The 11,861-nt window shown below is 48.7% G+C and overlaps 1 protein-coding gene across 2 annotated transcripts in view; it reads left to right on the plus strand.

The window, feature by feature from the left end:
* Myo5c (myosin VC) overlaps positions 1 to 6,258 on the plus strand; it is a 64,354-nt gene extending 58,096 nt beyond the window's left edge. For both annotated transcript variants that reach the window (XM_069995390.1, XM_069995391.1), the window contains exons 39-41: positions 2,211 to 2,385; positions 3,058 to 3,138; positions 4,293 to 6,258. In XM_069995390.1, coding sequence (XP_069851491.1) covers positions 2,211 to 2,385; positions 3,058 to 3,138; positions 4,293 to 4,445 — 409 coding nt within the window. In that variant the 3' untranslated portion in view covers positions 4,446 to 6,258. The remainder of the gene's footprint in view (positions 1 to 2,210; positions 2,386 to 3,057; positions 3,139 to 4,292) is intronic.
* Positions 6,259 to 11,861: the final 5,603 nt, after the last annotated feature.

Here is an 11,861-nt window from a genome sequence, read left to right on the forward strand (position 1 = left end):
ATTATAAACTAGTAATTGTATATGTTTTGATTTATGCTTGTGCCAATAGTGGAGGCTGGAATTCAGCTTCCTAGCGCTCTCACCCTGCCTTTTCACTCAAGGCTGATGCTCTACCACTTGAGCCATGCCTCCCACGTGACATTTTGCTGATTAATTGGAGATAGAGTCTCAAAGACTTCTCTGCATGGACTGGCTCCAAACCACAAACCTCAATGCTCCAGGTTTCGGCCTCCTGAGAGTCAAGATTGCAGGCAGGAGCCACCAGAGCCTGACTTAAAAGTGTATTTGAGCTAGGCACTGGTGGCTTATGCCTATAATCCTGGATAGGAGCCTAAGATCTCAGGAGGCTGAGCTCTGAGGATCATAGTTCAGAGCCAGCCCAGGCAGGAAAGGCTGTGAGATTAGCCACCAGAAAACTGGAAGTGGAGCTATGGCTCAAAGTGGTAGAGCACTAGCCTTGAGCAAAGAGCTCAGGGACAGCACCCAAGCCCCAAGTTCAAGCTCCATGAAAAAAAAATTAATACAATAAAAGTATATTTTAAATTGTGGCCTCCCAAGGACATTGTACACTGTCACCTTCTCTGAATGTCATTGTCAGGTAGAAATCATAGGAAACTGTGGGGAAAGAGGCTGGCCGCCTGCTCTCCAAAGGTGCCAGTCAGCTGAATAACAATTCACTCTGATTAAGTGGCAAACAGTAGTTGGGGTAGCACTTGGGAGAAGAGACAAGCCAGGCCAGAGTCGAGGGAGACAGAGATACGTGTATAGAGTGATCAAGTCCAAGAGGACTTCCATGGGCCTGGGCAAGGCAGTGGTGGTACTGACTGGACTCCTGTCTGGATCCACCGTTTGGGGCGCACCAAGACCAATGGAGACAGGTAGGTTGGGAGGATGGAAGTTCCATATTATTCAGGACAAAAAGTTCTCAAGACCCCCATCTCAACCAATAAAACACTAGGCATAGCTGAGCGCCAGTAGCTCACACCTGTAATCCTAGCTACTCAGGGAACAGAGATCTGAGAATCATGGCTTGAAGCCAGCCTGGCAAGAAAATCTATGGGACTCTTATCTCCAATTAACTACCGAAAAGCCAAAAGTGGAGCCGTGGCTCAAGTGGTAGAGTGCTAGCCTTGAACAAATGCTCAGGGGCCAGCCGATAGTGCCTCACGCATGTAATCCAACTACTCAGGAGGCTGAAATCTGAGGATTGCAGTTCAAAGCCAGCCAGGGCAGGAAAGTCTGTGAGACTCTTTAATAAAACACTCAGAAAACTGGAAGTCCCACTGTGGCTCAAGTGGTAGAGCGCTAGCCTTGAGCTAAAGAGCTGAGGGACAGCGCCCAGGCCCAGAGTTCAAGCCCCAGGACTGACTAAAAGAAAAGCTCAGGGGCCGTGCACCAGTAGCTCATGTTTGTAATCCTAGCTTCTCCGGACGCTGAGATCTGAGGATCACGGTTTGAAGCCAGCCCAGGAAGAAAAGTCCATGAGATTCTTTATCTCCAATAAACTACTCAGGAAAAGCTAGATTTGATACTGTTGCTCAAGTGATAGAGCACTAGCTTTGAGTACAAAGAGGCTCATGGACAGCACCCAGGCCCTTAAGTTCAAGCCCCAGGACTGGCAAAAAATAAAATCTCAGGGTTAATAACCAGGAAGGGAATTCAAGCCCTAGCACTGGCGTGCACGCATGCGCGCGCGCGCGCGCGCACACACACACACACACACACACACACACACACACACACACACACACACACACACACACACACACACACACACACACACACACACACACACACACACACACACACACACACACACACACACACACACACACACACACACACACACACACACACACGGCATGGTAGAGTCTACCATTCTAGCTAAATGGGAACCACAAACAGGAGAATTACAGTCCAGGCTGGTGCTGGCAAAAAAGAAAAAAAAAAAAAAAAGCAAGACTCTATTTGAAAAATAAAGTGAAAAAATGGAGGCCTGGCCCAAGCGGTAGAGCACCTGCCCATATCTTTTCACCCTTGACCTACCTTCCTGCTTTACATTCACGCTCCCCAATCATGTCATCCCTTTATGTGTCACAAGCAAGAGACTGCAGGCCCTTGCTCCTCTCAGGGAGCCCTGCTCCGCTGGGGCACGCTGCGGGGTTCAACCTCCTTCCCTGACTCCTTTCCCGCTCCTCTGCTCACTCCAGGTGCAACATCAGCTACTTGGAAGAATGGCTTAAAGACAAGAATCTGCAGAAGAGCATAGCCAAGGAAACGCTGGAGCCCCTCTCCCAGGCAGCATGGTTGCTCCAGGTCAAGAAGACGACGGACAGCGACGCCAAGGAGATCTGTGAGCGCTGCACCTCGCTGTCTGCCGTGCAGGTGACCCATTGGGCTGGCCTCCTGTCCCCTTGGGCAGTCAAGGACAGAGCCTCACCACTGGTGTGGCCTGTCCCAGCTTCTGTCCCATGGTCTACCCTTTCCCCCTGGTAATGTGTTAAAGAGAATGAGTGTGAACCTTAAGATCTGACATAAATGTGATGTTAGCTTGTCCGCGAAGCTCCGCTCTGTATGTGAGGGTGAATGAGAGACAGACAGAGCCCTGCCCTCCGTACCTCTTTTGTTGTTGGTGGTGGTGGTAGTGTCATTGTCGTCGTGGTGGTGCTTGAACTAAAGGCCTGGGACACTGTCCCTGAGCTCTTTTTTGCTCAAAGCTAGAACTCTACCACTTTGAGCCACAGTGCCACTTCCAGTTTTCAGGTGGTTAATTGGAGTCTCCTGGACTTCCCCAGCTGGCTTAGAACTGTGTTCCTTAGATCTCAGCGTCCTGAGTAACTAGGATTACAAGCGAGAGCCACCAGCATCTGGCCCCCTCCCTCCATACCTTGATTCCTTGCTTTCTGAGAGCAAATTATAACATGAAAGTTTCTGAGTCAAATTATAATCTTAAAGAGACCCATGCTTTCCAGCGTTCGCAAACATCCCTTCCTGGGATTTCAGAGGCAAAGTCAGGTTCTTTTCCGTGGCTAACCCCAGACTCTGTGCTGTGTGCAGATCATAAAGATCCTGAATTCCTACACGCCCATCGATGACTTCGAGAAGAGAGTCACTCCATCCTTTGTCCGCAAAGTACAGGTGAGTTCCCTGTGGATGGTAAGATGCCCATTCAAAATTAATATGGTGACAGGCTGGCTCTGGCTAAGCAAGCAAGCCAAAGAAGCACAAGGACCTGAATTCAAGCCCATTCTCAGCACACATGCGCATGCATATGCGGGAGTGCGCGCGCGCGCGCGCGCGCGCGCGCGCACACACACACAATTAGTACGGTGAAACCTGAGATAAAAGATCCTTAATGCCAGGCACTGGTGGCTCATGCCTATGATCCTAGCTACTCTGGAGACTGAGATCTGGAGGACTGTGGCTCAAAGCCAGCTCTGCAACACTCCTAGCATAGCAAGGTGCCGGTGGCCCACACCTGTAATCCTACCTACTCAGGAGGCTGAGATCTGAGGATAGCAGTTCAGAGCCAACTCGGGCAGGAAAGTCTCTAAGACTTTTATCTCCAATTAACCACCAGAAAATCAGAAGTCGAGTTGTGGCTCGAAGTGGAAGAACACTAGCCTTGAGCATAAAAGCTCAGGGATAGCACCCAGACCTGAGTTCAAGCCCTTCAACTAAATTAAAAAAAAAAAAAGAATCAGGCTTACAGTCAGTCCATCCTGTGGGAAATGAACTATGGGAGCAAAGCAGAGCCAGTAAATGCTCATGAGAGTGGATCCTGGACACACATTTCCCTTTGCAGCCGTGCTGTCCTACACCTGCATGGCTGGTGCGTGTCACTGCCTTCCTGGTGACTTTGTTACATTTTTAAATATTTCTTAAACATAAAGGTGATACATAGAGGGGTTATAGTTACATAAAGCAGGTAATGAGTTCATTTCTTTCTGGACAATGTCATCCCTTCTCTCTGTCTCTGTCTCTCTGTCTCTCTGTCTCTCTCTGTCTCTGTCTCTGTCTCTGTCTGTCTCTGTCTCTGTCTCTGTCTCTCTCTGTCTCTCTCTCTCTCTCTCTCTCTCTCTCTCTCTCTCTCTCTCTCTTGGTTTCTCTCGGTTTTTCCCTCCCATCCCCACGCACAATTTATCTAATTTATTGTCCACATAGTGTCCAGTGAGTACCACTGCTGCATTCATTCACCCTTTCCTGCCGACTTTTCCTCCCCCCATCTGCCGGTGGCAGCTTCAGGGCGTCTGCTCCAGGGTCCTAACCTGCTCTTCCCCTCCTGATTGCAGGCTCTCCTGAATAACCGGGGCGACTCATCACAGCTGATGCTGGACACCAAGTACCTCTTTCAAGTCACCTTTCCCTTCGCCGCCTCTCCACATGCCCTGGAGCTGATCCAGATCCCTAGCAGTTTCAAGCTAGGTTTTCTCAACCGATTGTAGCAGGAGGAAAGGAAGGTCCGTGTGCCTGTCCACGCACAGCAGGGCAAAGGCCAAGTATCCTTGCTTCAATTCCACTGACTTACAGCACACTTCCTGGGAGGCTCCTAGCTTCCCCTTGGTGTCTTTGGTCCACTCTCGCTTGTTTTAGGGTGCCTCCTTTGGGATGATCTCTGGGCACACAGCTGCTCTTAGGGTTTCTAGATAATGACCCCATTTGGCCATGGGACCTATCCAAAGGCATCTTGTCTCATGCCTGTTCTGCAGGAAAGGTTTCTTGGCTGTCTTAATTTAAAAAAACAAAACAAAACAAAACAAAAACCACCTTGGCATTGAAAAAATACTTCTTGGGCTGGGGGCTTCCCTCAAATGACAGAGCACCTATAATATTTAATCAGAGATTAACCATTAGAAGTATTCTGTGTGTATATATCTATTTAAAATGGATATACTATCAAAGCTGAACTGCCATGCCATCGGTCTCATCTTCTCTGAAAGAACAACCAACATGTGTGCCATAATTTGGACCACACTAGTTTATGATTCCACAGCTCCGTTCCCCCCTACCTCCCTCCCATCCACCCCCCCCAAGCTTTCTTTGTGTCTTATTTTACTGTGTTTTATTTTATTGCAGGGTGGTTTACAGAGGGCTTATAGTCACATAAGTAATATAATGAGTACATTTCTTGTCAAACATTGTTGCCTCCTCCCTTATTTTCTTCCACTTTCCCTCTCCCCAGAATCCTCTCTCCACCCTCTTTCTTTAAACGCAGGGCTGGGAACGAGGCCCAGTGGAGGAATGTTTGCTCCATCCCCAGCTCTGCCAAAAGTAATACTATTTTTAAGGTTCTTTATCTAATCTGCAACCTAATAGATGTTAATTTTTTTCCCCCTCAGAAGTAGTAAGTGAAGACTCCTCAGCCCTAAGAAATCTGAGTTTTCCCCAAGTTTTATGGGACCTGGCTAATTCCTTATCCCCCAAACCAAGAGCTCTTCCATTCAGATCACAAAATGTCATTTGTGACAAGCATCCCTGGCGATGGCCCGTGGATCCCTGTTTTTCTGGGCCACCCTTGAGGAATGCCCCCACACACACACACACATACACATACACATCTGTGTTCTAGACAATGCCTGGACCAGGCTTTCAGAGTTCAGACATGGGACTCAGCTTTGGGAACCACACTTGACCTTGACCTTGAGTCAGCTCCACCCTGCTGAGACACACTTATTCCCATACACTGTAGATGAGACCATGAAAATTTAGAACTTCATAATCCTTCAGCAATAAAATCAACTACCTGGGGGTTTGAGTAGAATTCTCTTCATAGCTAACAGATGGCATGTCTCCTCGCTGCAGGAGTTTCTGTCCCTTAAGGGTCAAACTGAAAGATGCTACACTTTTTCCCTCCTCTTCCTCCTTCCCCTTCCCCTTCCCCTTCCTTCTCCTCCTCCTCCTCCTCCTCCTCTCCCTCCTCCTCCCCCTCCTCCTCCTCCTCATCCCCCTCTCCCTCCTCCTCCTCCTCCTCCTTCTCCCCCTCTTCTTCCTCTTCTTCCTCTTCTTCCTCTTCTTCCTCTTCTTCCTCCTCCTCCTGAGGTCATTTCAATAAACATTCTTTTAGATGATCAGATGCACATGAGCATCGTGCCTTTGGTTCCTCCCCTAAGTACCCTCTTTTGCTCTCACTGTGTTTGCGTGTTAGAGTCCTGTATAATTCATCAGGTTATACATTATGAAAGAAAATGTGTCATTTGTCTCTGAGCTTGGCTTACCTCATTTAACATGATTTGTTGTAGGTCCATCCATTTCCCTGAAAATAATAATATTATTCTTCCTAATTGCTGTGTAAAATTTCATTGTATATAGATAGGTACCACATGGGCTGGCAAGGTGGCTCAGTGGTAGAGCGCTTGCCTTGCATGCATGAGGTGATTCCTCAGCACCACATAAGCAAAAAGAAAAAAGCCGGAAGTGGCGCTGTGGCTCAAGCGCTAGATTGCTAGCCTTGAGCTGAAGAGCTGAGGGACAGTGCCCAAGCCCAGAGTTCAGGCCCCACGACCGGACCAAAAAAAAAAAAAAAAGATAGGTACCACATTTTAGGGAGGGGGGAATCCACTCATCTATGCTAGGGCATCTGGGTTGTTTCCACAACTTGGCTATTGTGCAGCAATGAATGTGGGTGTGCAGGTGTCTTTAAGTGTCCTGGGACACTAGACTCTTGATATCAAGGGAATAAACAGGTGCTAAGTACTGTCTCTGGGGGCCCACACTAAGTCAGGATGACGCCCTCCTGAGACCTGGCCCTGCGTCCTCTCCACACCGCCCCACACCATGAAGAGCCATCACTGTCACATACCCTGGAATCCATGGGAAGGAAGGCCCTACGCCATGGTCTCAAGTTCTACAGTGCCAAAAATGGGTGGCCAGTGCTGAGAGACCCCAACAACATGCACCAAGAGGGCAGGGATTGAGGAGGTCAAGGCAGCAAACTGTACCTCCTGCAGAGGATGGCCAATTGAACACTGCTGGGGCAGGCGGGAGGGGGGGGGGGCGGTCAGTCCTGGCCAAGGAGCTGAGCAGAAGACTGAAGAGGTGATCGCCCCAGTTGTGGGAGGAAATGCAGGTGGGGAGGAAGACGGCCCTGAGCTGTAATGCCCACGTAAGGAGATTACACTGGAGCTCCGTGCTGGAACCTTCACCCCACAGCTGTGACCTTCTCCTTTTCCACCCATCCCTTGCAAGTGTGGACTCTGCAAAAGGTAGGTGCGCATCAGGCTTTCTGGAATGCACAGCAAAGCGGCCACAGGGGGCATAGAAGCAGGGAGCGGAGGGCGGGCTTCCTGTGTGCAGGGAACAGGGGGAGGAGGGTTTGGTTGGTAATCCAAGTATTCTACTGTTCTTCTCCCCCCCTCCCCGCCCCCTGACTCCTCCCGGCACAAGTTGCATGGACTTTATTTTGAAATAATGAAAAGGTGGTAGGAGATGAAGGATTTTATGATTTGAGGTTTTATTTGTTTTTCCTCCAAAAGGCAAGATTTTACTTCTGCAGAAGTAAAATTACTTACTATACAAGTAAGCAATGATTTTTTTTTTTTTAAGGAGCTCAATCAGTAGCCCAGACTGGCTTCCAATTTGCCATCCTCTTGTCTCCGCTTCCCAAGTACTGGGATTACAGGAGTGCACCTGAATAGGTGTTTGTAAACTAGTTTAATATAATGCCTATTTCAGATTACTTCATCAGCCCATACATTACATGACAAGCACAGCCAATGGAGCAGGAAGAGGTTTGTGGACACACTGAACATGCTTTCCTTCACAGCAGCCTCTGAGCACCCAGTGAGTGCTCAGTTTCCCCTCTGCCTGGCTTCCAGGAGCCTACTTCCTCCATGAGTAGCTGGGCCCACACTGGATGCTCCATGGAAATGAAATCTAATGACTTGGGCTTTGCTCTGACTCTGCTCCTGGCGTAATTCCCAGGTTCATTCCTGCCATAGCCTGGATCCCAAGTTCCCTCTGCGTTCGTAGGGAACAAGGCTACTGAAGGGATTTACCCCGGCTTGCTTCCCTTTCCGGTTTTTAGCTAGCAGCACTGTTTCACACCCTTGTGTGTTGAAGTTGTTAAGCCTTGAAGGGGACTGCTAGTCATAGAATAACAGTTCTATATTCAACTGAGTTTTGTTTGTTTGTTTGCAGCGCTGGGGATTGCTTCATGCTTTGCTAAGTGCATGCTTGGCTCTGCTACTTGAACCACACACCTCCAGCTTCTTTTTTTGCCTTTGGTTATTTTCAAGGTAGGGTGTCACGCATGCCCCAATCTACCCGCACTGGGATCCTCCTACCTGTGTCTTCCTGTGTGAGTGGGGATCATAGCCACCAGCCACTGAGTCTAGATTGTACTTCCCCTGTAGCAGATGTGCACCACCATGCCCAGCCATTGGTTAAAATGGAGTCTCTCTCTATCTCTCTTTCTTTATCTCTCTCTCTCTTCCTGGGCTGGCTTCAAATCTCAATCTACCAATCTCTACCTTGAGAGGCTTGGTTACAGGCTTGAGTCTCTGTGCTGGTCTCTATTTAACTCTTTGAATAACTGCCAGGCTTTCTTTTGACAGCTGCATGGAGCATAAAAGGCAATTTCATGTTGTATTTCTACACTTTTAAGTGACTTAATGAAGCATCATTATGTGTGTGTGTGTGTGTGTGCACGCGCACACATGCGTGCATGCCAATGCTGGGCTCGAACTCAGTGACTGGGAACTATCTCTAAGTTTTTTGCTCAAGGCTAGCATTCTATCACTTGAGCCACAGCTCAATTAATTGGAGATAGGAGTCTCCCAGATTTTCTTGCCTAGGCTGACTTCAAACCATGCTCCTCAGATCTCAGTCTCCTCTCCTGAGTAGCTAGGATTACAGCATTTAGCCTGAAGCATTTTTTTTTAAAGTAGAATTTGAAAGTGCCTTTGATTGCTATCCACACAGAAAGCTGGCTTAGTAAAGCTTTAGGATAATCCATAATATAGAATAATATGAAAACCACTACCAAAATAACAATGCGGATCCATAAGTATTCACAGAATAAGTAGGGGGGGAAATTAAGTAGCTATAAAGCCTCAACTGCATAATTGATAAAGCTTTATCTATGTGTTTATATCAGAATATCCTCTTTCCCTGTGTGAATTGGGACGGGTGGTAGGACTTTGAATTTTCTCATCTTTGGTTCTGATTCTTTCATAGATAAACATGTCTTTTCTTTTTTTTTTTTTTTTTCTGTCTTTTTTTGAGTCTGGTCGTGGGGCCTGAACTCTGGGCCTGGGCGTTGTCCCTCAGCTCTTCAGCTCAAGGCTAGCACTCTACCACTTGAACCACAGCACCACTTCTGGCTTTTTTCTTTTTGTTTATGTGGTGCTGAGGAATCGAACCCAGGGTCTCAGGCATGCAAGGCAAGCACTCTACCACTGAGCCACCTTCCCAGCCCCCTAAACATGTCGTTTCTTTGCTAAGATTTAAGCCATAGGTTGAGGTAAGGCAGGTGTCAAGGAAATTTTGTGTTTAGCATAAGTTATTTGAGGAAGACTTCAAAGACTTGTTAAAATGTTTGTCTTGTGGATCCACCATCTTGGTGGATGGACAATTCAAATACACTAAGATTAAATCTAGCTCATGGTATAAATACAAAGTCAGAAACATCAAGTTAGGTCTAGCACCTTGGCTCAATTGGTAAAATACCTGCCTTGCAAGTGCAGGGCCCTGAGTTCAAACCCCAGCAGTATATCACACACAGCGAAAAGTGTGTTGTTGTTGTTTCTAAGACTATGCAATGACTGTGAAGATCATATATTAGGCTCAAAACTAAAATTCAAAATGGTTTGTGACATATATAGTTTTCTGTTATTGTTTTGGTGGTATTGGGGCTTGAACTCGGGGTCCCGAGCTTGCTTGGCTTGCTTGTTCATGGCTGGTGCTCTACCCCGTGAGCCATGCCTCCAGCATGGCCTTTTGATGATTTTGGAGATGGAGTCTCGCAGACTTTGGGGCCCTTGGAAGAGAACTTCAAGTGCTCAGAGGTCAGTTCGTGGGTGTGAGGCACACAGTAGCACCTGCTTTACTTTCTTCCTGTCCCTTGCTTCCAAGATTTTACACTGCACATTCTAAGTCCCTCTTAGGATCTGAAACATTTGCAACCCAAACTGACAAGCAAAACACTGTCCAGCCAGATTTGGAAGGTTAGTCTGTCTCTCTTCCTCCCCTCTCTCTGTGTCTTTCTCTGTGTCTCTGTCTCTCTCTGTGTGTATCTCTGTGTCTGTCTCCCTCTCTGTCTCTGTCTGTCTGTCTCTCTGTCTGTGTGTGTGTGTGTGTGTATCTCTCTCTCTCTGACCTACTTCTGTAAGCTCAAGTGCTGAACTAATCCCCTTCAGTCCCATGGTTCCCTGCTCTAAACCACAAGGCCCAGCGGGCTAAGGCCATTTATGACCGGGCGACCTCAGCTTGCCCTTTAAGCTGCTCCCGGACAGCGCAGCGGTGAGACCCAGCATCGACCCAGCCCCGGGCGCTCCTGCCACACACTGGTGGGCACACTGTTCTGTCACTCAGCCTTCGCAGCAAACCTGAGCAGCTCCCCGATCATGCCCTACAGACACCCTACATCAGGACTCCGGCTCTACCAGCCTGGAACCCAATCCCTGGGCCTGTGATGGCGGCCACACAGAGTGTGGGAGCCTGGGGCTGTGGCTCTCGGCAATAGCTGGCTCCCTTGTGATCTCTGGTCTCTAGGGACAGTCCTCTGTCCCTTTGTCACCCTCAGGTCTCAGGCACTGTGCTGTGCCCCACACACGGCTCTAGATCTGTCCAGCGCACAAGCTCCTGCAGCTCCGTGATGGCCTCTGCCTAGAAGAGACACCCCCTCTCCCAGATGTCCCCAGTGTCACCTCCTCCCACAGGGCAGCCCCCCCACATGCGCCTCTCATGAAATGTTCAGGCCACTGACCGCAAAATCTCTCTGTTCAGGAGGTCATTTGTTTGCATCTTGTTCTTTCTTTCTTTTTGTTGGTCCTGGGGCTTGAACTCTGGGCTTGGGCGCTGTCTCTCAGCTCTTCAGCTGAAGGCAAGCGCTCTACCGCTTGAGCCACAGCACCACTTCTGGCTTTTTCTGTTTCTGCGGTGCTGAGGAATTGAACCCAGGGCCTCATGCCTGCAAGGCAAGCGCTCTACCACTGAGCCACCTTCCCAGCATATTTGTTTAAATCTTAAGGTGGCTTCCTCTTTGGGGTATAGTTCCAATTGAATAAGGCATCTTGGAGACTTTTCTGCCCAGACTGGCTTCAAACTGTGATCCTCCAGATCTCAGCCTCCTGAAAAGCTAGAATTATAGGTGTGTGCCACCAATGCCGGCTTCAGAACTTTCCCCCCCCCCCTTTAATAAGTAGTTTTACAAAGGGGTCAGAACATGGATTAAACCCACAGGACTGACAGGCTGCTCCCTGCCTTGCCCCGCCCCCTGGTCTTCCAGCCCCATCAATGGACCACAAACTCTCCATCTCCCCCCCCCCAAGAACTCTATCATCTCTCCCCTCCCCTTCCCCATCACCAATCCCAGCTCCTTCTCCTTCCTCAGCAGGGGCCACAGCCTCACCACATTGCCTGAATCAGGGCCCCCATCACATCTTGTCACAATCTTTCCCCATTGCTACTGTTGCCACTCACAGGCCTCCTGCCTTGCTGGTTTACCTCACTACATGTCTGACCTTGGGCTAAGGGCATGTTTTGCAAGATCTCTTATCATTCCCCCTAACAACCGCGTAAAGGCTAACTTTAAGATCTCCAGTTGACAGATGATCAAACAAAGCTTCAGAGTCTCTCCACCCGGAGTCTAGGATCTGGGCTGCCAGAGCCTGCACTTTTCTCCACGAGGTGGCGCTGTTTTC

This window comes from Dipodomys merriami, unplaced genomic scaffold (genome assembly GCF_024711535.1).
Source record: "Dipodomys merriami isolate MVZ:Mamm:240054 unplaced genomic scaffold, mDipMer1.0.p SCAF_48, whole genome shotgun sequence".
Lineage (NCBI taxonomy): Eukaryota > Metazoa > Chordata > Mammalia > Rodentia > Heteromyidae > Dipodomys > Dipodomys merriami.